The sequence below is a fragment of the Nanorana parkeri genome, unplaced genomic scaffold, assembly GCF_000935625.1.
Source record: "Nanorana parkeri isolate BGI_ZX_2015 unplaced genomic scaffold, ASM93562v1 scaffold2, whole genome shotgun sequence".
Taxonomy (NCBI): domain Eukaryota; kingdom Metazoa; phylum Chordata; class Amphibia; order Anura; family Dicroglossidae; genus Nanorana; species Nanorana parkeri.
In genome coordinates this window covers 4,626,212-4,651,257 of record NW_017306270.1, presented here as the reverse complement: position 1 = coordinate 4,651,257, position 25,046 = coordinate 4,626,212, and the positions used below count along the sequence as shown (strand labels likewise).

General features: G+C 39.5%; 1 protein-coding gene across 1 annotated transcript in view; it reads right to left on the bottom strand.

Annotated features, from left to right (window-relative positions):
• DOCK1 (dedicator of cytokinesis 1) overlaps positions 1-25,046 on the bottom strand; it is a 373,877-nt gene that overhangs the window by 236,792 nt on the left and 112,039 nt on the right. The window contains exons 14-24 of the mRNA XM_018561275.1: positions 23,601-23,726; positions 14,481-14,605; positions 13,307-13,405; positions 11,772-11,844; positions 10,554-10,657; positions 9,084-9,267; positions 7,611-7,708; positions 5,608-5,697; positions 3,773-3,873; positions 1,758-1,892; positions 483-591 (exon numbers count right to left, since the gene is read on the bottom strand). Of these exons, the coding sequence (XP_018416777.1) occupies positions 483-591; positions 1,758-1,892; positions 3,773-3,873; positions 5,608-5,697; positions 7,611-7,708; positions 9,084-9,267; positions 10,554-10,657; positions 11,772-11,844; positions 13,307-13,405; positions 14,481-14,605; positions 23,601-23,726 (1,244 nt within the window). The remainder of the gene's footprint in view (positions 1-482; positions 592-1,757; positions 1,893-3,772; positions 3,874-5,607; positions 5,698-7,610; positions 7,709-9,083; positions 9,268-10,553; positions 10,658-11,771; positions 11,845-13,306; positions 13,406-14,480; positions 14,606-23,600; positions 23,727-25,046) is intronic.

The following is a 25,046-nucleotide window of genomic DNA, read 5'->3' as shown; positions in this document are numbered from 1 at the left end:
AGCAATTTAGATAACTGTACACTGTCAAGCTTGTAACAACAGTTTGGAGAAGGCCCCGTTCCTTTCCAGGATGACTCTGCCCCTATGCACAAAGCCAGCTACAAGAAGACATGGCTTGATGAGCTTCATGTGGAGGAAGTGGAGAGACCGGATCCTCGACTCTATTTAACACCTTTATTCTAAGTTGGAACCCCAACAGTGAGTAAGGTCTACTGATACAGCATCATTACCTGACCTCTTAAATACTCTTTTGGCTAATGGGCACAAACTCCCACAGGCACGCAAATTGAAAGGGGGCAACTCCATAGTGATGTTCATGGTTTTGGAATGGAATGTCCAACAAACTCATACAGATGTAATGGTCAGATATCCACAAACATTTTTTCATATAGTGTAGGATAAAAATAAATGTTCAAATGTGAAATCTGCACATCACACAATAGCAAGGAACATGGCAAGCACTTAAATAGATTCTTACGTACCTTAACTATAACAGTCTGATCGGTCTGGCTGCTTGTCATCGCATTGATTGATTTGAACAACTTCAGCAAAGATTCCATGAACTCAGCTTCTCCTTTATTTTCATAAAGTCTAATGTTAAAAAAAAAGAAACCTTAGTTTGTCACCATAGAAAAATAGTTTTTTAAATATTGTTCTGAAATTACAGAGTGCTGTATGTCAAAAGGCAGGAATCTGTACAAGCAGCTGTGTAAGGGCCTGTATAGAGGCCTTTTTTTGCGGCTGATCTGCGCTTTTGCTTACACAACTTAATGACCAGATAAATGCAGCTTGGAGCAGCTCAGTGAGAGGTCAATAGCATCTTAGAAGGAACTCTGGAACTCTCAAATGCAAGTCAAATGCACCTGAAAGCATGCTGCATAATTCTGTCTATGCAAACCCTTAGGAGGAGTTATTTTCTTTCCAGTTTTACAGATGAGGTGAGACTTGCCGATAAAAGCACTAATCTTTTGCATTAATGCAGTTACAGCTATGTGCATATAAAACAATAACAAACTATAAAAAGGAGAACTATAATTATTTCATGTTTCTTAGACACACACATTAAAAGAGATTAACTAAATCTGTGTTAAAGCCCAACTCCAGCTGGGGAGTTCTATGTTCTTTTTTCCCCCTCAGGTTTTCTGTCCAGTCATGTGATGTCACATGTCCTCTTACTCCAGTGCTAGGTGGCCTTGAATGCTGCAAAGAATGGAGCTTAGGTAATAATGTGAGTACAGTTCCTGCTGCCTACTACTGTGAGCCAAGGGTGACTTGATGATGCACCCACAGGGGGTATATGTCCATGATGTCCTGGGTTAACAGGAATGGATTGAACATCACTGGGCAACTGTCAACCTGAAAAAGGACCACCATGGAATCACACAGTGGGAAGTTGGCAGTGGACAGTGCCAGACATGTTACAGTGAGAGCTGCTTTTTGTACTTTTTGTACTTGTACATTTTTAACACTTTTTAAGTTAAAGATGGGCTTTAATCATATACATGGTAACAGTCTTTTTAATCCTCTGATCTCACTACTGATTGATACAATTGGGTTTTATAAATCGTATAATTGGTAGCGGCAGGCCATATGATCTAGCCTGCCTAAGCTAGGGGCTCAGGAACAGCAAGAGCAACACAGCAAAAGAGAAGATCGACCCTCCAGGGATATCAGCAAGTGAAATATTAAACACATAAAAAAAAAAAAAAAGAAGATGTTACAATATTTCTGTTTAGGTAAAAATTAGATAAACGTACTGAATAAACAAAATTCTTGAGCGCACAATGAATTTGAAGATGTATTCCAGTGCTTTCATTACTTTAAATACTTGTTCTGTGATACCGGGTTTATCTGCATTTTCCACATAGTTTTTTAGCACCTTTGTCAGTTTTCTGAAACACAGAAATATACATAAGTAAATTGTAGCATTTAAATGTTCCTCACAATGACAGTTATTCAGTGTAATAAGTAAAGGATACATTAGAAAAAAAAAAAAGGGCAGGAACTCAAACCAAAACTTAGAGAGAAAATCAATATACAGTATATATAAGGGAAAGGGTGGAGGAGAGAGAGGGTGGGGGAGAAGAGAAAGAACAGAGAGGGGTAAAGGAAAGAGAGAAAGAAAGAGGAGATGGTTTAGTTGCTGTTCCGCTTGGCAAATGCCAAGAGATCAAGCCACCAATAGGCAGAGCTAGACCTTGCTAAAAATCACAAAACATCCAGCAAAAGACTACAGAAGCAAATATGGTCAGCTAAATTTTTTGGCAGATAAGAACTTAGAGGTCATATAGTCTCCGTTTTTTATTCTACCACTATAGTTGTCTAGGTCGTTGATGGATTTGTGCATCTAAGGTTAGATCCTTTAAGGGTGCAAGATGTCTTTCATTTGTGTATTACAGGCAGCCCATCTTCGGGGAGGGGGGGGGGGTTTCTAAAAACCACAGACTTGAGTTTGGCTTAGTAGCAAGGTATGTGTCTGCAAGTTGTAGGAACATATTAGCATTGGATCATTGTCAATGCAGGGTAAAATACCAAGGTAACACAGAGTAAAGTATACTACCTCATAAATGATGTATAATGAGACATCTACCTAACCTCAGAACCAACATTCCTGCACTGGGATCTTGATGGATTCTTAGTCAATGGTGATCGCTGTCCTTTACTTGTGGTATGTTGACTCTACCCTCTTCTACATAGAAAATAGAAGGATCAAGGAGGGTATCCAAAAACTTGAAAAATCTTGTTTAAAGGTAATCTGCTCTTAATCTACTCTTCAAGAGAGTCATAGACGGCATCATGATGTTTACATTGGAGGGCATTGTTTGTAAATCATGCCACCCTAAAAAAAGAGACAGTCCCAGTTTTTAAACAAAATTGCTTCTCATAAAGCTTAGTGGTTAACACTTCTGCCTTGCAGCACTTGGGTTCCCAGTTCATATCCCGTTCAGGACACTATCTGCCTGGAAATTGCATGTTCTCCCTGTGCTTGTGTGGGTTTCCTGTGGGTACTCCGGTATCTTCCCACACTACAAAGACATGGGGGCAGGATAATTGGCTTAATTGGCTCCTGTTTTAGATTCTAAGTTCCTACTTATAAATAAAGTGAACGTGTCAGTTATAGTAAACCAAGGTGTCTACAATTACATCTGTTTGCCAGAAAAGCTTATTTTCTAGTTTACTTTCCTAGTTTACTGTGTTACTAAGGACATGCCTTCCTAGCTTTCAGACCTGAGCCTTTCTATACACTAACGGGCCCCCAGTTAAACTGGGCTAAGCTCTAGGTGGGTTTCATTTTAAAAGTTTAAAATGTTCACATCAGCCTCACAGAAAGTCTGAACTTCCACTCAACAACAACTTATTTCACCTAAATGTCTGAAGATGTTACTCTGGAGCGAATACAGCTTTAGGTCGCATTAAAAAAAGGGAGGGAGGCTTGGAACTATTATGTCTATCTACCCGGGGGGGGGGGGGATAAACTGCTCTGAGAATGAATTTAGGCATAAGATCCCATTTAAAATATGCTGCATGTGTGTGCGCATTCTCTGGAAGGCTCACTAACCCGCTTTGAATATTAAAAGGTAAATGCAAAACCAAACTTTTGCCGATTTCCATTAGGAAGGATTAAGCATCTATTTGCATGCATTAAATAGGTCAGAAATCAGTGAAGAATATATAAACCCCAGGCAGCAAGCGTTTAGCGGCGTCCTGAGTAGCCTTGCAGTGAGCGCACAGTGTCACTGCTGATCTCAATGTGGAGGAAGATTAAACGTACGTGTAAGCTAAGGTTGCACTGAAATGTTTCTTTATGTAGGTCTCCAAAACAGGATTGAAGTGTTGAAACTTGCGATCTGCAATCAGGCCAATAATAAACACCTGAGAAAAGGGGAGGGAAAAAAATGTACTCATTAAATATGAATTAATGTAGGAAGCAGATCCCACCTTCTATCACACAGAAAATGCTTGAAGCATGGGAGATACCACTAGAAGAGAATATTACAACAGGAGAAGTGAACACAGCTGAGACCATGGTCTTGTACAACAGTCGCTCATATACATTGTTGGATATATATTTGTAAGTGTGCACTCTAGTCAAACTACTCGCAAAGGGTTTTTTTTTTTGCCATTCTGGAAATGTTATTAGGACACCCCGCCAGCTTATTGTGTAAAATCCCCTGTCAGCAGCATGGAATTCTGGGAACTACATATCTTGAGCCTCCAATAAGTAGAGGATTCCCCCCTTTCTCTGTGGTCTAGCTACACACATTTCTGATTGCATGTTCTTGTTCATTCTGAAAGAAATTATATATGTCCCTGACAACCTTGCTGATATCTATTGGTGGCATTAAAGCAAAGAAAAATATACATCTGAATAGCCATGACTGCAAAAGATAATATACTCTGTCAAGAGGTTTTACTGCTGTGCAGAGGCATTCTGAAAGCCACAAAACAAATCATGTATGAAATTTTAAAGGAAGTAGGTTTACCAACTAAAGGATGGTTTGGGGGCTTGGTCACAGTTAGTTCCTGCAGAGCATTGCAACATGATGTGTATGTGTGTCGATAATATAATATGTTAATTGGCATTCCAATGTACATACACAACATACCTGCGTTAAAATACACCACGTCACATGTGTGTGTTATGATGCCTTGCCATAAAAAAAAAACAGTGATTGTTCCTGGGTTGAGGCCCATTCAACATAAATAAGCACCCCTTAAGGTATGAAAGAGTGACCTGCGGTGCATACGCTACCACGGCACACTAGGATGTGAAGTGACTCTTTTTCTGAATTGAATAACTTTAAACCAAAACAATGGTATGACTAAAGCTTGGCCAGATATCACAGCTTGGTATAAACTTACCACAAAAAAACAGAGTATACATTAGGTACCTAGGTGGATCCTGGTCAATATGATTAGCATTATCCCAATTTAGGGCATAAATACTAGCCTTGGGGAACACTAGTCATAGGCCACGCCTATGTCAAAAGGAATTGAACTCCCAACTACTGCCTGTACAAGCATTTTACCAGCCTTGTAATTATGTCGCCAGTAAAATTAAGTGGGGGGGGCACAGGCTTGGGGGTAGAGACATTCTAGAAAAGGCCCAATATATTCTACAGCCAGTGTATGTAAGGTTATCATAAAACAGTACAAGTAGCAGGCCTGCCTGACTTCAACAACAGTTTCTTTTTTCAAAGTGCACTAATCCTTTAACTGCATTGTAAATATTTATTGCAGAATGCAGCACCTATTGTTGCTGGTGACTAGCGATAATAAAAATATGGTGCTATTTCAGAATTGCTCTATAATCTTACTTTATACCGCCTTACCTTAAATGACCTAAACCAGGAGGACACAAGCGGCACATCATATTCTAGTTTATGTTTTACACATCTATCACTATCATAATAGAATATGACCCACTTCGCTATTCTGCAAACTTTAATCTATCAAATTTCAGCTGTTTCCTTATGGTAAATATGATCATAATGCAGACAATTGACAACAATGGCTGTTTATTGTTAACAACAGCAACAAGAAAGAACATTATTTCAAATAATATTGCACCGTATTTATCGTTTTGTTTCCTCCGCAAGAACTTACCAAGGCATCAAAGACTAATATATCATATGTTTCCGTATCAGAGTTTTCCATTATGATGTTAAACAGCGCATCCAATGTGTCCTGCAAGAACTACAGGTAGAGATTCTGAGTTAACATCATGGCACATTTTGTAAATTAGAATAGTGCAAAATTCTGTCTTGAATTTTTAAACTGACTGCAGACAAAACATTTATGATAAATGGGAATCTGAAAATGCTGCTTTTACTTTGATAAAAAGGGAACACTGAAAAATAACAGCTTTTAAATAGATTCCCAACAAAGTAAAACATGTTGTTCACTCCTCAAGAAAACCTATCCAAATGTTTGATTTTAATTTGGCAATCATTTTTATATGGTATATTTTGAGTTAAACTGGGAGTTTTATCATGTGTGTCAAACCCGTTTCCCTCCCGAGTGTATACTGAGGAGAAAAAAGCGTTCAGCGCCTCGGCCCTCTCCTTGTCGTTTGTGACTAGCTTCCCGCTTCCATCCTTTATACACCACATTTTGGCTAGCTAGCTAGCTGTATGGAAAATGCTAGCTGTATGGTTGACATGCTAGCCCTTTGGCTTCAAAAGGACCTCTTGCATATCAGAAGAAGGCACACAAGTGTGTCCCAGACCACCTGCCAAACATAGTGGTTTTTCACTGAAAACAGCATTAGGGGGCAGTCTTATTGCAGCATCGCTCGTCACAAAGCCTGTACAACTCCAACATAAAACTCATCCTGTGTGAACCGTCATATTCTTTGACAGGAGATTAAAGCATATGTCAGGGACACGGGGAACACTACTTTGACTTGTTTGACTTTGTGACAGCTTCAGCCAAAATGTGGTGTTCAAAGATGTTGGCAAACTGAATCAAACTTTGATCTCTGCAGCTGAGTGTTCAGGGCCTCTTACCTGCAGATACATTTGGAGGGAATAATCTCCCTGCTGGATTTTTCATTGTTTTTACAATACAAGACAATGAAATGCACTGACAAGACTTTTCCTGCTGCCTAGTAAGGATAAATATGGGTGGCAAATATGGGAATTACAGTGGGGAGCCTCCCCTGGAGACTCTAATGGATGAAATAATTAACAAACAGTCATCTACCAAAAACGGAATTATCCTGGTGTGACTCTTTAAATTAACACTTTGACTTTGCCCAAACTGGGCAAATGTTGTAGTGTCTATGTAAAGCCAACGCCCTGACCCACTTTATACTCACCTCTTTTGCTTTTTCCAGCTTTCTCCAACTGCAGCCATAACCAAAACACAATGTCAAAGCTTAGAGGAGGCAGTTATGTCACTCCACAGCCATGTGACAGTACTCTTTGTTTCGGTTCTAGACCCAAGTATTACATCATGGGGGGTGGTTACATGTTTCCCCACATCCATATGCCCCAGGTATTTTGCACCGGCTAGGGCAGTGGAAGGAGTGATATACAGACACTATCACTTATTTCTGAATATGCAAAGTCTTCAAGCTTCTCTTGAAAGCTAAACTCGAACAGTGAATAAGTAGTAACATCACCAACTCTCATTCCAAATCTGGTGAGACCATCAACCAAAGGTAGCAGTGTCCGAGATCTCACACACTACAAATATACAACTATTAGGCTTTAGGCACAGGAAGTGTACTGGTGATTTTCAGGAGAAATTCAAGACAAAAAAATAAATTTTTCAGACTACTGTTTGGGAGCAATTATCACTAGGTGTCCCCTTTAAGAAATCTTTACTTTCTGAGTTGAGATCCACTTTAAAAGCTTATGTTCTACATTACAGTAACTCTAGTGAATTAGACCCCATACGTTAAAGTAACTTGTAAAGCAATTTTTTTTTTTTGGCCCAGGACTTCCTTAAGCCTCTTGCAAGAGACACTTCTAAATACAACTACCTTGTGAGCCTTTCAAATATACTTCTATTATCTCAAATTATTTATCAAATGGGAGACATACAACATATAGCAAAAAGCAAAAAGCTGAAGTACAGGATGCGGTGAAAAGACTGGTGTTTACCTTTACAACTTCTCCTCCATCAACGTTCATTAACTGGCACAAATTCTGCTGCAGTAAGTTCGTATTAGAGCGCCACTTCAAGAGACCCAACAAATCCACTGAAAGAAAAGAAACATACCACATTTAAAAAAGCAAATCAAATAGTGGATTTGGATATTTTGAGATATCAAAACTGAATTTGAGGCATGCTGGTCATTTAAGGGTCACAATTCCAAAAGGAACTGAAATTTATTTAGACCAACTTTAGGGATATTTCAAACCATTATCCAAAAAATTCCACAAAATGCGGCTACAAAAGGAAAAATAAAAATATTACTTTTATAATTTTATAAAGATCCTCTCACAACTGGGCTCACAAAACATTTAAATATCCAGTCTTAAATGGTAATTGTGCAGCTTTATATGTAAAACGAAAGCCACTTGTTCCATATCTACACTTCTTTTAAGAAATATCTCATCAAACATGGAGGCTGCCATTGCTGAGCTCTCCTGAAAATGCTAGCTGTATGGTTGACATGCTAGCCCTTTGGCTTCAAAGCTTCTGAGTCAATGGCCTACAATAAGTATGCAAATCCAAGCCACTGACATTTATTTGATCAGCATGCTTGCTCCAGATCAGTTACTAAAAAGTATTGAAGCCAGTGGGGCAGAATAACAACTAAGAATATTCAGAAGGAGGTCATCACTTGCTTGCATTCTCTATGGTTCTCTTATGACAGGTTTCTATTACCTACATGGCTCTGTTATTTCAGGTAACCTTTGCAACTCATGATTATCAGCTCGACCTAGCCACATTCATTCATGTCCTCTAGTTTCATCATGATACTACAAGGAGTCACTGAACTGAACAGTAATAAAAGCTAGCATCTGCCAACATATTTAAAAGTATTTTATAGGCTTAATTAGGATTTGTCTTCTGCTTGTGACACAGTGAGGAACATGCCTTCATCATCACCCTCAAACGCCAGTCACATCCGCATCCCGCTGTTCTCTACATCTGTATGGTGCTTCAAGTGCAGACTTTTAGTCTCAACATCTAATATGCAGAAACATCACCTATCCAACTCAGTCTGGGATGTTGAGTCCTCTGTATAATTTAGGAGCCAACTGGGTGCATTTTCCTACCAGCAGGGCAACAGCATATATAAAATACAATTTTCACACAACCAGCATAACAGGAAAACAAGATATCTATCTATACTGGTTGTGTGGAAATTCTGTCATGATACAGAGTAGTTTTTTTTGTCTCGACAGTGAAAGTAACACTGTATTACCTGGTAAAACGATTGCACTATAATACAAGGTGTGACCCGAAGGTGGCAACTCAGATTCATTTTGAAATCCCAGTCTTAAATAAATGGGAGAGAGGCAAACAGCTGGCACATTTTATTGTACTATGGAACTGTTTTATAGAAATTGGCATTTTAGCCAAGACCCAACAATACTTCAGAGAGCCATACCCCAGGATCTTACCATTCTGTGTGAGTTTAGTTGAGCAGACGAGAGTGGCTATTTGGAAGGAGTCTTTGCTGATGGTACAGCTGCCTAAATTCTGCATGCTTTTCCCCAGAGATGCGTGTCCTTTCTCCTCCAGTTCAATTTTTGTGGCAGGGAGGCCCAGGTATGTCGATGCATCTTCAAGCTTCTTCGCCTCTGCCTTTTTGCAAAAAGAATAACAAAAGCATTATGTGCAATCTGCAAGTGAAATGTAGATACGTAAATATCCAGACTTAAATGCTTTTAAGTCTCCCTAGGTCACAGCTGAACACCTAGGCCATTTCTCACAAAGTATAAGCAGTGGGAAACGGCCAATTATAAAATGTTCTTTAAAAAGCAAGCCATTTAATAAGAGAACAAGGGATCTTCCAAAATGTAAACAAATACTTTATACACAAGAAAAAGCAGCCAGCATACCTCAATTTCTGTGAATAATGCACTTAATTGCAACAATAATTTAAATTCCCAACTTGTGATTCATGGATTTGTTCTACCAATGATAGATATCCAATTAAATGTTACAATAATTTCCAATAATTCTGGAAAACAAGTACCATGATAAACACAGGTGTAAATCACTAATCTATTTTTTATATTAAGTAGAGATAATTTATTATGGAAACAGCATTTTCTGCAGAGAAGCATGAGAACAATATTGAGCTGAATCCTGGGCAGCCTTTTAGTCTGCAGCTTTGGGTTCTAATACAACCAGCTCAGAAACTTCGAGAAATGCATCTTTATTTTATGGAAATTCAAAGACCTTCTTTAGATATAAAAAAAAATGGTGTACACACCTTGGTTCTTCCAGTGGTGATGCTTTTAATATAGTTTGTGACAATTACAGCCAACTCTATAAGCCTTCATGGTATTTACCTATAACCTTGGTAGATCAGCAGAGCGGAATGTTATGTGTGGCTGTTTTAGCTGTCGTCACCACCTTGGAACATCAATGTAGGTGATACCAACCTCAATTGATATCTTCCACAATCAAATCTACTTACAATGGATGTCTTCTTCAGCACCCTGAGTGGCCAGAATATGCACTCTTACACTTCCTAATAATATTCCTGCCTCTTCCTATTGACTGTAAGGCCATGCATTATAAGACCTGGCCAATAGAAAGATGCAGGAGGGGGCAGGCCAGCTCTTGACAGACACCATTAGCAAGTGTCAACATTTTCAGATTAGCAAATCCTGGATGCTAAAAAAAAAAAAAAAAAAAGTAGTGCCGCAGTGCATCCAGTGCTAAATTTGAATTCACATAATTGGATGGTCTTTATCAGGTCAAAAAACAATATACAAGTTATTACAAGTTATAGAAGTGATGATTTTCTTTGGACATCATTCCATAAGCATGCAATGTTTCAGTGAGAGAAAAATCAGTCAAACTGTCTTACATTTCAAATGTAATTCACTATACAAAACTAATGAAGGGACTTACATTACCTTGTAAACAATGAGATCATGCTCTCCGTCTCTTAGTGTTGTTCCATCATATCTCATTAGTTTCACAAATGCTACAGCAAATATCTTTTCTGACTTGTCTTTAGCTGTGGAAGAAAAAACATACAATACTTTTATTCCTTACATGAATGTTGTTCAAACATGGAGAAGTGCTGGGAAAGCCTTATATAGCAGTTGACTTTTATATCATGATGCAACAAAGTAACCACTCTTGTTGGATACAGCAACTGGGGTCTTGTGAATAGCAGTGGGTCCCACTGTGTACCACTGATTTCTAATACAGTGGGGTTGATTTAATATAGGCAAATAGGCTGTTCACGTTGCAAGATAGTTTGCCATTAACTTTATGTGGTGAAAATCAAACAGTATTTTTGCTTGCACATGATTGGATGATGGAAGTCAGCAGAGCTTCAACTCAATCGGTAAACTAAAAAAGAGAAAATCTTACTGCATAACGAACAGACTATTTGCTTTTAGTAAATAAATCCCAATGAATCTAGCATGTGCTTTTGACTGGAGGAAGGGTTTGCTGCATCACCCAACAGCAGTTTTCTGAAGCAACATTCCCTTTCAGAGTAAATTTTTCATTGTGCATGAAGCCATGCCGGTTTGTTACGATGGCACAGGTCTACCAAATACCATTATGGTACTACCAATGAATCATTTCTTTGTCAATGGGGTGACACAAAGTAGACTGAAAGCAATAATACAGAACTAGTTGCATGGTGTGGTGTAATAAATAGCAGGCACAATGCACAAAAAAAATCTAGACAATAAAAAAATACTTTGGGCCTGTTCAGACTATAAATCCTTGACGAGGCAGTGTACTTTGCAAAAGGTGTGCAAAAATAGTTTGTGTCATTTTTTTTTTTTTTTTGGAGAGTCTTCTAAGAAATTTTTACTTTTGTAAATCTTCTGCAACCAGCATGTCCCTAGTAAAATACTGGGTGCATTTCTAGCAAGTCCCAAACAGTGTTAATAAAACACTCATTAAACATTTAGAAACACTCATAAAACACTTGTTAGAAGTGCTTACAAGATTTTAAATGCCCAATAACACATCAATTTTATTTGAACACCCTCACAAATACTCCTAAAATGTTGCTGAAAAACACTTGTAAAAGCACAATGAAGCTGCTTAAACCCGCCATTTCAGGGGCTCCTGGTGTGAACAGGTGCTTAGCGCATCACTTTACTTACACTCTTGAGATGATCGGTGGCGAAACGTGAACCTTAAATGGCTCCGATTCACATCTTCAATCGGGATTGCAACCTGGAACAAAATGCAATACGTTTATGTGCATTCTTGTCTAGCAGTGGCTAAGCAAATGCCTTCTTTAATTGTCTCCTGTGCCAATCCTGCTATCAGATCAGATTGCCGTGCACAGTTCATCATATGCTCTAGGCCTTATTATGCAATGTGCCTAAAACACGTAATTAATCTGCATTCCAGTCGTTTCTTACACACTTGAATACATGTAAGGGTCCGTACAATAAAGCCCGTTAGGGTGAAATGCGTCTACTGCTGGGAGGTTTCTGGGTGGTGACAAGAGAATATCAGCTGCTGGATTTAAATAAAGTTTTAAGGTGACATCATTGGGTTGCCGCACTTTATTGTGCGTTTATGACATAGGTGAACTGTTTTCCCTTTCAAAAGGATTTTTATTGCTTTCCAGTCCTTAGATTTACACAGCTCTACCACACAACACAGTTTTTCCTGGAAGGAGGACCTGATCTTTCTTTGCTGCAGTTTTCCTCTCGCATATAGGTAACCTCCCCACCTCCTCCCTGTGACTGTACAGTACAAGGAGAAGCAACAAACTGATAAGCTCATCTCTCAGTCACTCTGCTCTTTCCTCTTAGCATATGTCTGTAAAGGTTCTCATTCATCCAGGTCATGGTATGTGTGTAAAAAATAAGTCAAGTTAACTGGACTTGCTGTATTTTTCTTAAATACGTTGATGGAGAAGCCAAGCTCGAATAGAGATGCTGGGGGTGAGACATCTATTGTCTGCCACCTACAATGCTGTTTTAACCTCTCTCTGGGCAGGTTAATAACACCTCCTAGACTCCAACTATGCAAATGCAATAAACACCTGGTTGTGACTAACAGATTATGTGGATTGGAGCAACATTCACCATATTTATTGCCAGATAATTTTTTGTACAAGTCATTCTGAATTGAGAAAGCTGGTTGGATGACCAGTGAAACGTCTTCAAGAAAAATACAGCAAGTCCAGTTGCCTTGACTTATTTTTTACAGATATTTCCTTTTAGCAGCATGCGCCTTGCACTGAACACACCTGATGGGCTGCCTCTCCCTCACCTTTTCTAAGCTCTGCTTTATATGCACTGCAAGACGCTTATACCAAGTCATATTAAGATACTTGCATTTAAAGACTGTAATAATGATTACAACGCTGCATCAATTTGTCTTTTATATCTCCCTGGAGTACAGGTTTAAAACTAAGAAGATGAAAGGGAAAATCTAAGTGGCTGCTGTGGACAATAAAGGAAATCCATTCTTCGGGCACTCTGGGTAAATTAGGCCCAATTTACAACTCAGAAAAAAAAATATTTTACATTTGAAGGACTACACAGTTAGACAAAAACAGCAAACTGTTTATTGTTTAAGCTTGCTTGTTTGATATCATTATTTGGGAAAACATGTTGGATTTGTATTTGTAATTAACCATAATAATCTGGTGACAAACATCCCACATTCTTTTCATTACCTTAACAGTTTCAAACCAGCGGGGCTGCTTCACTTGATAGTATATCACAGATTTGTATTCTGAAATCGCTTCATCTCCTGCCCCCGGGTAAATCACATTCTTGAAAGAGAGGAGGACAAAACAAATACATTCAAGTGTGTTCCTAAACGGACAGCTTTATAATAAAGCACCCAAAACTAATACACTAAAGCCATTAATGGCATTAGGAGTTTACTGCTTAAAGGGGAAATCCGACTGATATTGTGTTCTAAAATAGTACAAGAAGCATGGAAGATGCATCAGAGATTTTAATAGTACAGATATCCAATATAGATAATGGTTTTTCAAAAGGAAAAAAAAAGCAGACGTGCGCATTAACACAGGCCATACACTATAAGAATGTAGTTAGAAACATTTTTGATCGTTTAATTTTCTAATAGTTAATAGAGTCAAATTGACGATCGTTTTTGACCATAGTGACGAAAAAAAATAAAAAAATGAAGGAGCAGGGAGGAAAATTTTTCTTGAAAGAATGAATTTCAAAACAGTGAATGTGATTATTGTTCAGGAAACTCCATTCATGAAAAACTTGAATGTAAAAAATAAATGAAATTTTAACGACATCCGTCAAGTCTCCAATGGCATTATCGAATGTCCTGATGAGATATTTCATATGAACGTTCACACAAAATCCAACCAGTGTATAAGCAGCTTAAAAGTGAAAACTAAATTCAGGAGATGAATCTTAAAAATAGGGGAGGGGGCTATGCTCGTGGTGCACGTTTTTTTGGGGGGGGCGTTTTGAAAGGGTGGTTGGGATAGTTAGTCGATTTTGGTGCACGTTACAGGAGTGGTGGGGACAGGTGGCTCATAGTGGAATGGGAAAGGGGGGAGAGAGTTCATGGTGCCCGACGTCCCGCCCAGCTCACTGATGTCACTGGTTGCCAGGAGCTGGGCAGGATGCCAACCAGAGTATCATCATGCTCAGCTCCTGCCAACCAGTGACACCAATGAGCTTGGTGGGATTACTGGCTAGGGCATCACAGGTTGCTAAGAGCTCTTAGCAACCTGAGGCACTCTAGCCACAAAGGTTCTGGCCCAAGATGATGCGTCTGCCTGAGGCAACCACATCAGGCTGCCTCATTATAGGGACGACTCTGGCTGGAAACGTTAGCAAAGGAAGAAGATACAATACCTCCAATCTCTTTCCATCTTCATCAAAAACAGAGACCGTGACTTCCACATTTTTGGCAGTGGTTTTGTTGCCTCTGTCAAAATCACCTTGGAGAAGTGTGACATAGATATCATTGCGTACATCGCCTGCAAATTATGACCAAATTGTAAGTTAGCAATGCACATCTCTGGAAAACATCATGTCTATAAAGCTAGACATACAAATGCCTGTAAAAGAAAAGAAGGTCACAAGCAAAGTTTCATGTTTACTCTGGTTTGCAGGTCCCCCACCAATATATTTAAAGGGCAAAAAAAAAAACATTTACCATTACCATTTATCTGGTATATGACAAAGATAATATGAGCCTTCTACTCTTATCACAGCTGTATCATAAGTCTCATATCATAGGGATCCATGATACATGTCAAAGTACATGAAACCCCTAACTGGATGGCATTTTGTTTTTTAAAGCAATGTGTATCAAGCAATTACCAGGGTATTGGTCTTTTAGAAAATAGTGTTTTCATTTGTTTTGACCTTTTGTTGTATCTCAGTGCTGATGATTTCCTGCAGCCACTTTCTGTCTATATGCAGTTCAGTGATTGCTGTACTAGAAAGGTGGACCATGAATGTTTAATGAGCATTGGCAGGGCTGCTTACAGTTTAATATGCTTTAAAAAAAATACCACTCATATCTGAGATACCATAACAGAGATGCTCATTATCAATATATATCATAAGTAATATATAAATCAATCTTTATATAAGATGTATCAATCTGTTAATAGACTTACACCATTAAAACACTACCATCTCCCTATAGCACTGTACAGAACTTATAGCTATATAACAATAACATCAATTAGATACTGTAAATCAAGCTTTAATATATAAACATTTCTTTTTATATTTGCCTCAATAATATATTGTATTGTATACTCAGGTTACATACTGCATCCTAAAAGTCTTCTGGTGCACCAGATATTATACATGATATTCCACTATATCTCATGATGGGCTTAAGAACCTTTGTCAATTGTTTGCCATGGTCTCCAATATCTAAAAGTTCATATCTTTCTTTAGACAACATCTTCAACTTATAGTTTACACTAGGGATGCACTGATACCAGTTCAGATACCAGTGCAGATACTTGGCATTTTCATGAGAACTATGAGGGTTGCAGCTGGGACCTGGCTCTGGCGCTCCACCACTGTCCTGAAATCATTAGTCTGTATTGTTTTAGAAAAACTGTCAAATGACAATACACAAAAATGTACTTGGGCGAGTATCAGTACTTGTACTTGTAAAAATGGTATCGGTGCATCCTTTTATATATGTTTGTAAAAACAAAATCATACATTAAAACAGAGATGTACAAATCCCAGGAGCTCCGTGTGCTCCTTACAAATGACTACTGCCTCCTAACTTTTGAATTTTTCCCTAGTCGAAAAGTATCTGTACTTGTACGGAGTATGGTACAAGGTATCGGTGCATCCATAGTTTACACTGTATTATTGTAGTGAAAGCTGTACATGCAAGAGGACAGAAAATAATTTTTTTAAATGATCTTAACATGTTAAAAAATATATAAGATTTTAATTATCGGGTCTAATAGACGCCTGTTTTGTCCATAAGGAGGAGCTGTGACTTCCTCTATGCCATCACATAAGGGGTTTGTTAACCTCATACGTGGCAGCAACACATCAAAGATGAAGAGTCGATTCTATCCAAAACTTGAACGGAGAGGCACACATATTCTGTTTTGCTTTTGGCATGGTGAAATGAACCACAATCAATATAAATGTATTTTTACTTATTTATTTTTGCCAGTTCTGGACAAGTCTCAAAAATGTAAAGCCTAGGCCAACACTCTAAATGTGTTTAAACCCAAGAACAAAAATGTACTCTATTGCAGCTCAGATGGCTGCATTATTTTTTTTCTTTTTGCCTTTGTTTTTCTTTTATTTTCACTTGGTGATCCTGCCAGCAACACACTTCCTAACCTAGGGTGACCACGCTCACACATTTTAAGGCATCTTTGAAAGAGCAGCAATGTAACCCTAGGACAAGACAAGAAATGTATTAAGACAACAGAACACCTATACCACTGCACATCTCCATAACAATTGGGGAGAAGTGTTCTGTAGCCCACAGAGGTCAACAGGGTAGGGCTGAGAACACTGCTTGGAATGTAAGTGCAGCATAGGCAGAGAGCATGGGAAGTTATTAGCTCGTTGGAGCTCTGTCAGGATCAATAGATTTTATTTTTTTGTACTGATCAGATAAAAAAAAAACACTTTTACTGATATATTTTATAGATCAAAAAAGACTAGTTCATTGTTTGGGTTGACATAAACTTTAAAAGCCAGCAATGTTGTAACAAACCAATGTCTGAGGTATACAAAGGATTTTACGGTTGCAGTAACTCATCCTAGCTAAAAGCTCTGCACGGCAATGACAAGAATACAGTATATACACATTCTAGCCACCTACTGCTTCAAGCATCTCACTCAAGAAAGAGAGATTATTATTCTCAGTCCACACAACACCTCACGTAGCTCTCATCCTAAAGCCTAGAATCACATTATACTCATCTTGGTCACTGACCTCAGATTGATCCCTACTAACATCACTACACCTGGGTCTAATGACAGCATTCAAATCCAAAGAATAATCCTGTATTCCATTACTACACTCAGCATGAGCCTCCAACCCTCACTGTACTCTGGATGCATCAAAGTCTAGCACCACATAATGTCCAAAACTATATAATATATAACTTGTGCAACCTTAGTCTCATGCTTTTATGTGGATCGAAACAATGGAACAGAAGCTTTCTGAACTGTTGATTCTAAACTTCATAAAATGTGAAAAGAGAGAGAGAGAAAAAAAGGTATTGAAAAGTATTGATGTTCATAGCTAATGCTCAAACGATTGTTTCCACTTTCTTGCTGCAATAACAGATTGGGTTTTGATTAGCTATGGAAAAGAAACAATGTAAAAGAAATGTTTATTTTGTGGGGTTTCGTTGCTGATCGTAGCTAGTTTGTAGGTGTCTGAAAATGATTGTTGTCCACACATGAAGCATATCTGTTATTTCTATCAGAAAGAAATTAGCTTGTAAAGGGATGTATGAGGGTGCATACTCTTGGTGATAAAAGGTGCCCTGGTCTAAACAGAATAGAAATTATAAGTAACTGACCACAATGGCACCATGATGATGGGAAAATAGAACATGGATGTTTTACAAACTTTACACCCCACCTTCATGTTCTTGGACAATCAATATCTATCTTGACACATTCCATAGTGATTGGCTAGAGGTGACTGGCAAATCACTATGCACACCAAAAATACTCGTCTTTAATTATGTCAGATTTTCATAATATCGCAAATCAAGCATTTTTGTTCAGCCGATGACTTGCTTTCTATTTGTGTACATGAGTGGCGCCATCCGCTTTTCACTGCAGCACCCCCTTGGAATAATATAAGAAAGGGACTTACCGGTAAGAAGTGCAATGGGGCACATGAAACGCAAGCACACAGGCACAGCAAGGCATGACAGTTTCCAGCTCCCCTCTTCCCTAAGCTAGTATATGGGCAGCTCCCAAATACTGCTCTGTCCCTTGTGATCCTACACTCAACAGGAAGTTCAGGCAAGCCTAGCTGAGAGCATTGGAGCTGCTCACAAACATGATGACTAAGTGCATAGGCAAAAATGTAAAGAACTGCTTCGGTGGGCAATGCATATTTCTTTGATCTGGATTCATTATTGAAAACAAGATTGAGAGTTTAATACTACTTTAAAAGCACCTACGCATGAACAGCAAAGATCATCCTAAAATGATGATTCCAACTATGTCAAGCAACTGTATATACTGTAAGTGATGGAGACTAATATAAGGACATGATTATCAGATAAATAGCTGGGTTGGGTGGAAGTTTTTGTTAACTGATTATTATCAGCCTAGTATAGGAATGTCTACCAGCACCACATGTTTATGCATGCACAAGCAAATGGAGGTGAAAGGTCACCCGTCAAAACATGTACCAAGTGCAAGAAAATGGCCAGCTGTTACATATGTGTACACTATATATCAAATCAATGTAAAATTTATATTTTACTTTGACACTTAAAGAATGATAAATCCCCAGGTGTTTAAATACTTTACTTTTATCGCCCAGCAGTGACTTAGGCTAAAGAACTTGCCATCTACTTACTTATGAAGGTGATTTTGGTTATGAGTACATTCCATTGGAAAACAGTCTGCATAAGCTGTATTCAAGAACTGTACAAGTCCATGGTAGAAAGTTATTAACACATTTCCACACAGTCCTGACGGTGGAATCTCTGAAGAGCCGATATCAAGCAGCAACTTGCATTGTACTTAATTTCCTTTAAGAGCAAGTGATGAAAAGAAAGCCTCCAGATAGAAAACCCCAAGCCTTGCTAGAGTTTAATGTAACAGTCAGGATGTTCTATTGCGCTGGTGATGCTCATGCATAATTAATGGAAGAACATCAGTGAGCTTTCATGGCTTATAAACCTACCAAGTAGAAAACCAGGCCAGCACAAAGTAACACACTCTGCTTCTAGGCTACATATTCTCTGAAAAAAGAAATGTATCCAATCGACCATCATAGAATAAAAATCTAACACTTTTGTGTGAATTTATACATCGCCACACTTTCCTTGAAATAATAAAAAAAAATTAAAAAGTTCAAAAGTTCAGAAACAGTTTTAAACTTTCATATGTATATCAGAGTAATGCTAGCTGAGACAAAAAAATAAAAATAAAATAACCACAAACATACAAGTCACATTGTGTGGACTTAGTACTCCTCATTATGATAGCAAGCTTCAGCAGTGCCCAGGGATGGATTTTGTTTTGCGGGCAAGCAGGGCTAAATGTAGAGCAGGGAAGCCTCTGCTCATTTTGTACAAGTGATTTGGGCAGCTATACAGTTGCCCAGATCACTTGTAGCAGCCTGCTTGTTCGTCCCCCCTGATAAACCTCCCCCCTCCCCATTGTTTTTCGGGTTCTTCTTTGCGGGCAATGTTTTCAGGATAGAGAGAGGGGAGCAGACCAGCAATCGTCCATTCTACAATCCGATCTGTGTGATCAGTGACACAGAAGCTATGCACTCGCACCGCTTCTTGTCACAATGTTGTGCTCGATCTTCTGTATGGGGAGGCACCTCGAAGGGCTATCACATAGGGGATTGTTAGCCACTGTGCGATAGCAATAAAGTTTAGTGGAAAAAAATATATTAAAAAGTCATAAAAAGTAATAAAAATAAAAAAGTGATAAAGAGAAAAATAAAATAAATAAAAATGTAAAAATAAATTAAAAACAACCCTGTAAACACACGCATAGGGCATTGTGTGTGTGCGCTTTGTGAGTGAGCCCCGATTCCATTACGTGCCATATTGTGGTAGCTGGGCAGTAGCACTCTTTACAATGCAGCATGAGGCTAGGTTCACACCTAGGCGACACCTCACTGTGCGACAATCGTGCACGATTCCACGCGGATTGCCGTGCAGTCAGGTGTCACCAAGGCGTGAACTGATTGTGCTGTGTGTGCCATTATTTTCCCACCGCGATTCCGCCCGTGCTTCCGAACACGATCACAGCTGAAACAGCCACGTGTCGTGTATCGCAAAAAAAAGGTACTTGTACCTTTTTTCTGCGATTGCCGCGCGGATGTCACCCATTAAAATCAATGGGATCGCGCGGCAATCGCTGCCTGCATTGTACAGGCCCGCGCGATCCCGGGTGTCGTGCGCTGTAGTGCAGGTGTGAACCTAGCCTTAAGGAGCCTGAAGGAAAACTAAAAGAGTACCTGTTTATTTATCCTATTATAACAAACTAACACTTGTTCATTTATTTATTATGTGAACAAAAACTAGCTTCCATGATTCAGCCCCCTGAAGGATGCCACTATTAGTCAGCAAGGCCTCCTACATTATAATCTAAGACACTTTACACATCATTAATTACCTTTGGCTGCTTTCAGGTTGCATAGATGGGGCTATTGTAAATTCCAAATGCATCCTTCAATGCATGCCTTTCTGGAGAAGGGGAAGGGAGGGTTAGGCACGTCTTGCAATGAGACCAAGCTAAGAGCTGAAGTCAATATTTGAAAAAATAGCTCTCTAGGTTTGGGTGCAGAAGACTAAGGATATGTGGCTTTTATGATGTAGTGCTGTTCTGTATACTTGGGACAGGTAAGGTTTTGTTTTGAGTTTCAATTACCTATTTTGTATCAGTTGCACACTAATGGATGTTGATTTTCTCTTCCCTCCAATTCCCTGACTGTACATTATTCCACTAAATAAAAGCTTGATGAGGCTTTGGCAACAAACATTTCCAGCTAGTCTGGTTAACTTTTAATCAGAATGTGGGCATTTAAATAATATTAGAATTGTAACTACTAAGCCATTATAAGTTTGCTTTTCTTCTAAATACTTTCTTAATACAATTATAACAGTTGTTCTCTTTCAGTGAAGCTCATCTGTACATGACAGCAAAAGTAAAATTCAAGAAGAGACCTTTCTTAGATCACAGATGCCATTAAACACTTAAAATGGGCACAGCATTGTTTTGAGAGCGTTGTTTTCCTCCCAATTCAGGGAATTCATCAGTAATTACACATCACTGGATGTCACCTCTGATTTACATCACAAATGCAGTGCTTCAGCTGTGTGCTGTAATCAAGGAAAGGCCACCTTACAAAGCATGTGAAAACAAACAACCTTTATTCTGAACACTTGCTGATATAACTAATTTTATCATGGCCAAATATGCAGGTTAGGCCAACAATTCAACAGCAAATCTAACAGCAAGAAAACAAAACAAATATATCTATGCTCCAAGAAGAATGGGCCTGAAGTCAGACCTTCAGAGGCAGTATAATAATATACTGGTTTCCCACCAACTCAGACACATGACTCAAGTGCACCAATACATTGTATTCTCATAAACCTCTGCATTGCTACAAGACAACAGCCAAGGCCTACCAGTGACAAGATCAAAGGCTTACCAATACACTACAATACAACAGTTGAGGCCTACCAGTGATAAGCTCCAATACACTGCAATAAAGCAGCCAAGAACAACCAGTGGCATACTCCAATAATTACCATATTCAAAGTGTTGGGCAACAGGAAAATAACTCCACAGAAAAGTCTGACACATCTTCATTGATTTGCTTCACAGGGTGCAAAACAATGGACTGCCATTTGTTTAGTTATATTATGAATGTGAGAACGACCTGTTGTTCCTACCAAGATAGGGGGGCATGATACCTCCTAAATGTGCTTCAAAAGCCTGTACAGAGGATGCTCACATTGTAACAGTCAACAATTTAACTGGGATATTAAGATTATCAGAAGTGTTAGGTAACTGTCCACCGATCATTGTGAAATTGGCAGGACCAGTCATAGATGGGATGTCACTGGAGACAAAAGAACTCAGCAGGCAACATTGGCAATACTTAGCAGAAAAGTCTAATTGTTAAGATGGAAGTTTTTTGGAGTTTTCTTTCTTCAAATATACTCTACAGAAGCATTTCAAGCTTTACAATTGTAATGTTCAAGTATCATAAGGCCCAGTGCATAACACATATAAAACTTGAATATGTGTCAAATGGGGAAAATACAATTTCTAACGTGTCTCAAACATACTGTAATCATCTTTTCACAAAAAAATAAAATCACATCTCTTTAAGAGCACAATTAGGACTTAGATTTGGAACATACATGGAAAACAGAATGCACTCCCCACCAGGGCCGGACTGGCCATAGGGCAAACCGGGCATTTGCCCGGTGGGCCAGGCCGGGCTGAACACAATCAACCTGATTGTGTTCGGGCCGGTCTGCTATGCCCGATGGCCGGCTCTGTGCTCCGTTAATCAGGAGCACAGAGCGGCCACTCGGCCAGGCTGAACAGCAGAGATCCGCCCCGCCCGCATTCCCAGCTGACAGACGAGTGATCTGTGTGTGTCCTGTTAAAGACACACGCACTGAACGGAGTCCCAGAGGAGAAAGTGAGCTGACAGGGAGGAGGAGGCGGGATCACTAGCAGAGTGAGGGGAGCTCCACGACCCCATGCTGGACACAGGAGCCAAACATAGCAGAGACACAGGCAGGACTGCCATCAGGGGGGTATGGATGATACTCATATGAGGGGCCCGGGCCCCTTACATGCGTATCGGCCGTACAAGGGGCAGCATGGGAGAGGGAATAGGTGGAGGCGGCTGGGACCCAGCAGCATCAGACCAGCGGCAGAGGAGGCTGGGCCCCAGTTGCGCTCTGTGGAGTCTCAGGGGGGTGCGTCACTAATCGCTGCGTCCAGCCAGCACGTCACTAATCCCTGTGTCCAGCCAGCACGTCACTAATCCCTGCGTCCAGCCAGCGCATCACTAATCCCTGCGTCCAGACAGTGCGTCACTAATCCCTGCGTCCAGCCAGCGCGTCACTAATACCTGCATCCAGCGAGTCAACTGTATCCCTCCTGTACTTACCAGCAACTGGCCCCACCCCTCAATTGCACTTCAGTGTTTGGCCATGCCCCTCGAGTGCACCTCCATGTTTGGCCCCACCCCTGGATTGGGGCGGGGCCTTCGGGGTCACATGATTGGGCTGGTCTAAAATGCCCGGGCCTATTTTTTGTCCCAGTCCGGCCCTGATCCCCACCTTGTCAAATCTACAGCTCTTCAATCAGCAGGGAGTGTGACCATAGCAGATTGGAGAGCAGTAGTTGTGGCTGTGTGGGGGTTATTTTGGACTGCTGGAGATAGATTGTTTAAATAACAGATTTCATATTCAACCTGCTGCCGGAAAAGAGCATTTGGAGGTATCCCTGGAGTGCTATTAAGAGATTAAAAGAAAACAAGGCTCTTCAATACTTTTCTTTTTTTTTATGAACCCCAATTTTCTTTGTTTTTGATATGAAATTACAATTTGGCCTAAGGAGGCAGTTTGAGCTACAACATGTTTAGCCTTATAAGCTTTATAGTTCTTAGCTTATATTAATGAAAACAAGCAAAATTGTGTGGAGATGCCCATTTGTGTTGCATACAATGCATTCCATTAAGACCGGTTTTAAAAAGTTTGCATTTGATGTGTTGAAACTCACCTGGCATGATAATTTCAGGGAATCCCATTTTCCGTGCAACAGCTGTAGACCTGTCCACCAGGTGAGGAAATTCCTTACGAATCTGATGAATGTCACCAGGGAGCAGTTTCATTGTGACCCAAAGACCTGAACGAGAAAAGGAAAAGCTTACACAATGCTGTTTATCTTGATTTCATCTCTGGCTTCATTCACAAGAGTTGTTTTCCACAGCATGTACATAATCATTAAAAAAGATCATCTTTAACTCAGTTTTAGGAGTTTCTATATTTCAGGTGTTTTTTTTTTATATGCATACCACACATTAACTTATCGGTTTCCATGCATCTTGAATAGATTTACAGCTGAACTCCAGGACAGCGATCAAATACACATATACAGTAAATATAACCGTAATTCTGTCCAGTCTTGTAGTGCAAAAACACACCATGCCAAACAGTGCAGCAAAGTACTGGACTCTTCTGCACACCACTACTTGACCCAGGACCCAACCCAAACTTTAAATGGACAATGAAGGAGCAGTATCACATTGATGAGGTCCTTTCATTTTCTCTCCCCACCAGTAAGCATGTTCACAGCAACATACAAAAACAGAGCTCTGTTTGGCTCAGTGTACTGCTTTCTCTTTCCCAGTCAGAGTGCTGCTGTACAGGTGAACACCTGGCTGATATCAAGACACAGTCAAATATACTGCCTTGACAAATAATAAGATCACACACTTGTTGGAGCCCCTTTAGCTTTGATTACATCATGTATTAACAGTGGCAATGTTTCGATAAGCTTGTCATAACATTTATTTCATTCCAGAGTTGTATTCATGTTTCACCAAGATCATGTAATGATGATGGGAAAGTCTGACCACTGTGTAAAGTCTTATCCAGCACATGCCAAAAATTCTCAATGGGGTTAAGGTCTGGACTCAGTGATGGCCAATCCATGTGTAAAAATGATGTCTCATGCTCCCTGAACCACTCTATCACATTTTAGCCCTATGAATCCTGCCATTGTCATCTTGGAATATGCCCAATGTGCCATCAGGTGATGGCACATTGGGAAAAACCTGGTCATTTAGTATATTCAGGTAGGCAGCTGACCTCATTTTTTGGGGATATAATGTTGCTGAACCTAGACCTGACCAACTGAAGCAATCCCAGATTATAACACCTATCCAATGAAAGGCTCTTACCTATTTGCTTAGCAAAATCGACTTAGCTACTTTTTTGGGCAGGCAGTGTATATTATGCTAGGTATGTGTAGAAATACATTTAAATTTACAAATGAATAAACAACTGGATTACATAATGTTTTTCACACCTGCATGGAGATCAGCTTTGTAAACTCAGCTCATTAAGCATGCATTTTAAACACAGCAAACTGACTTAAAATAAACGCACTTGCTTCTGAGCACAAAGCAGGTAAACGCATTGGACACAGACATAAGATGACTGT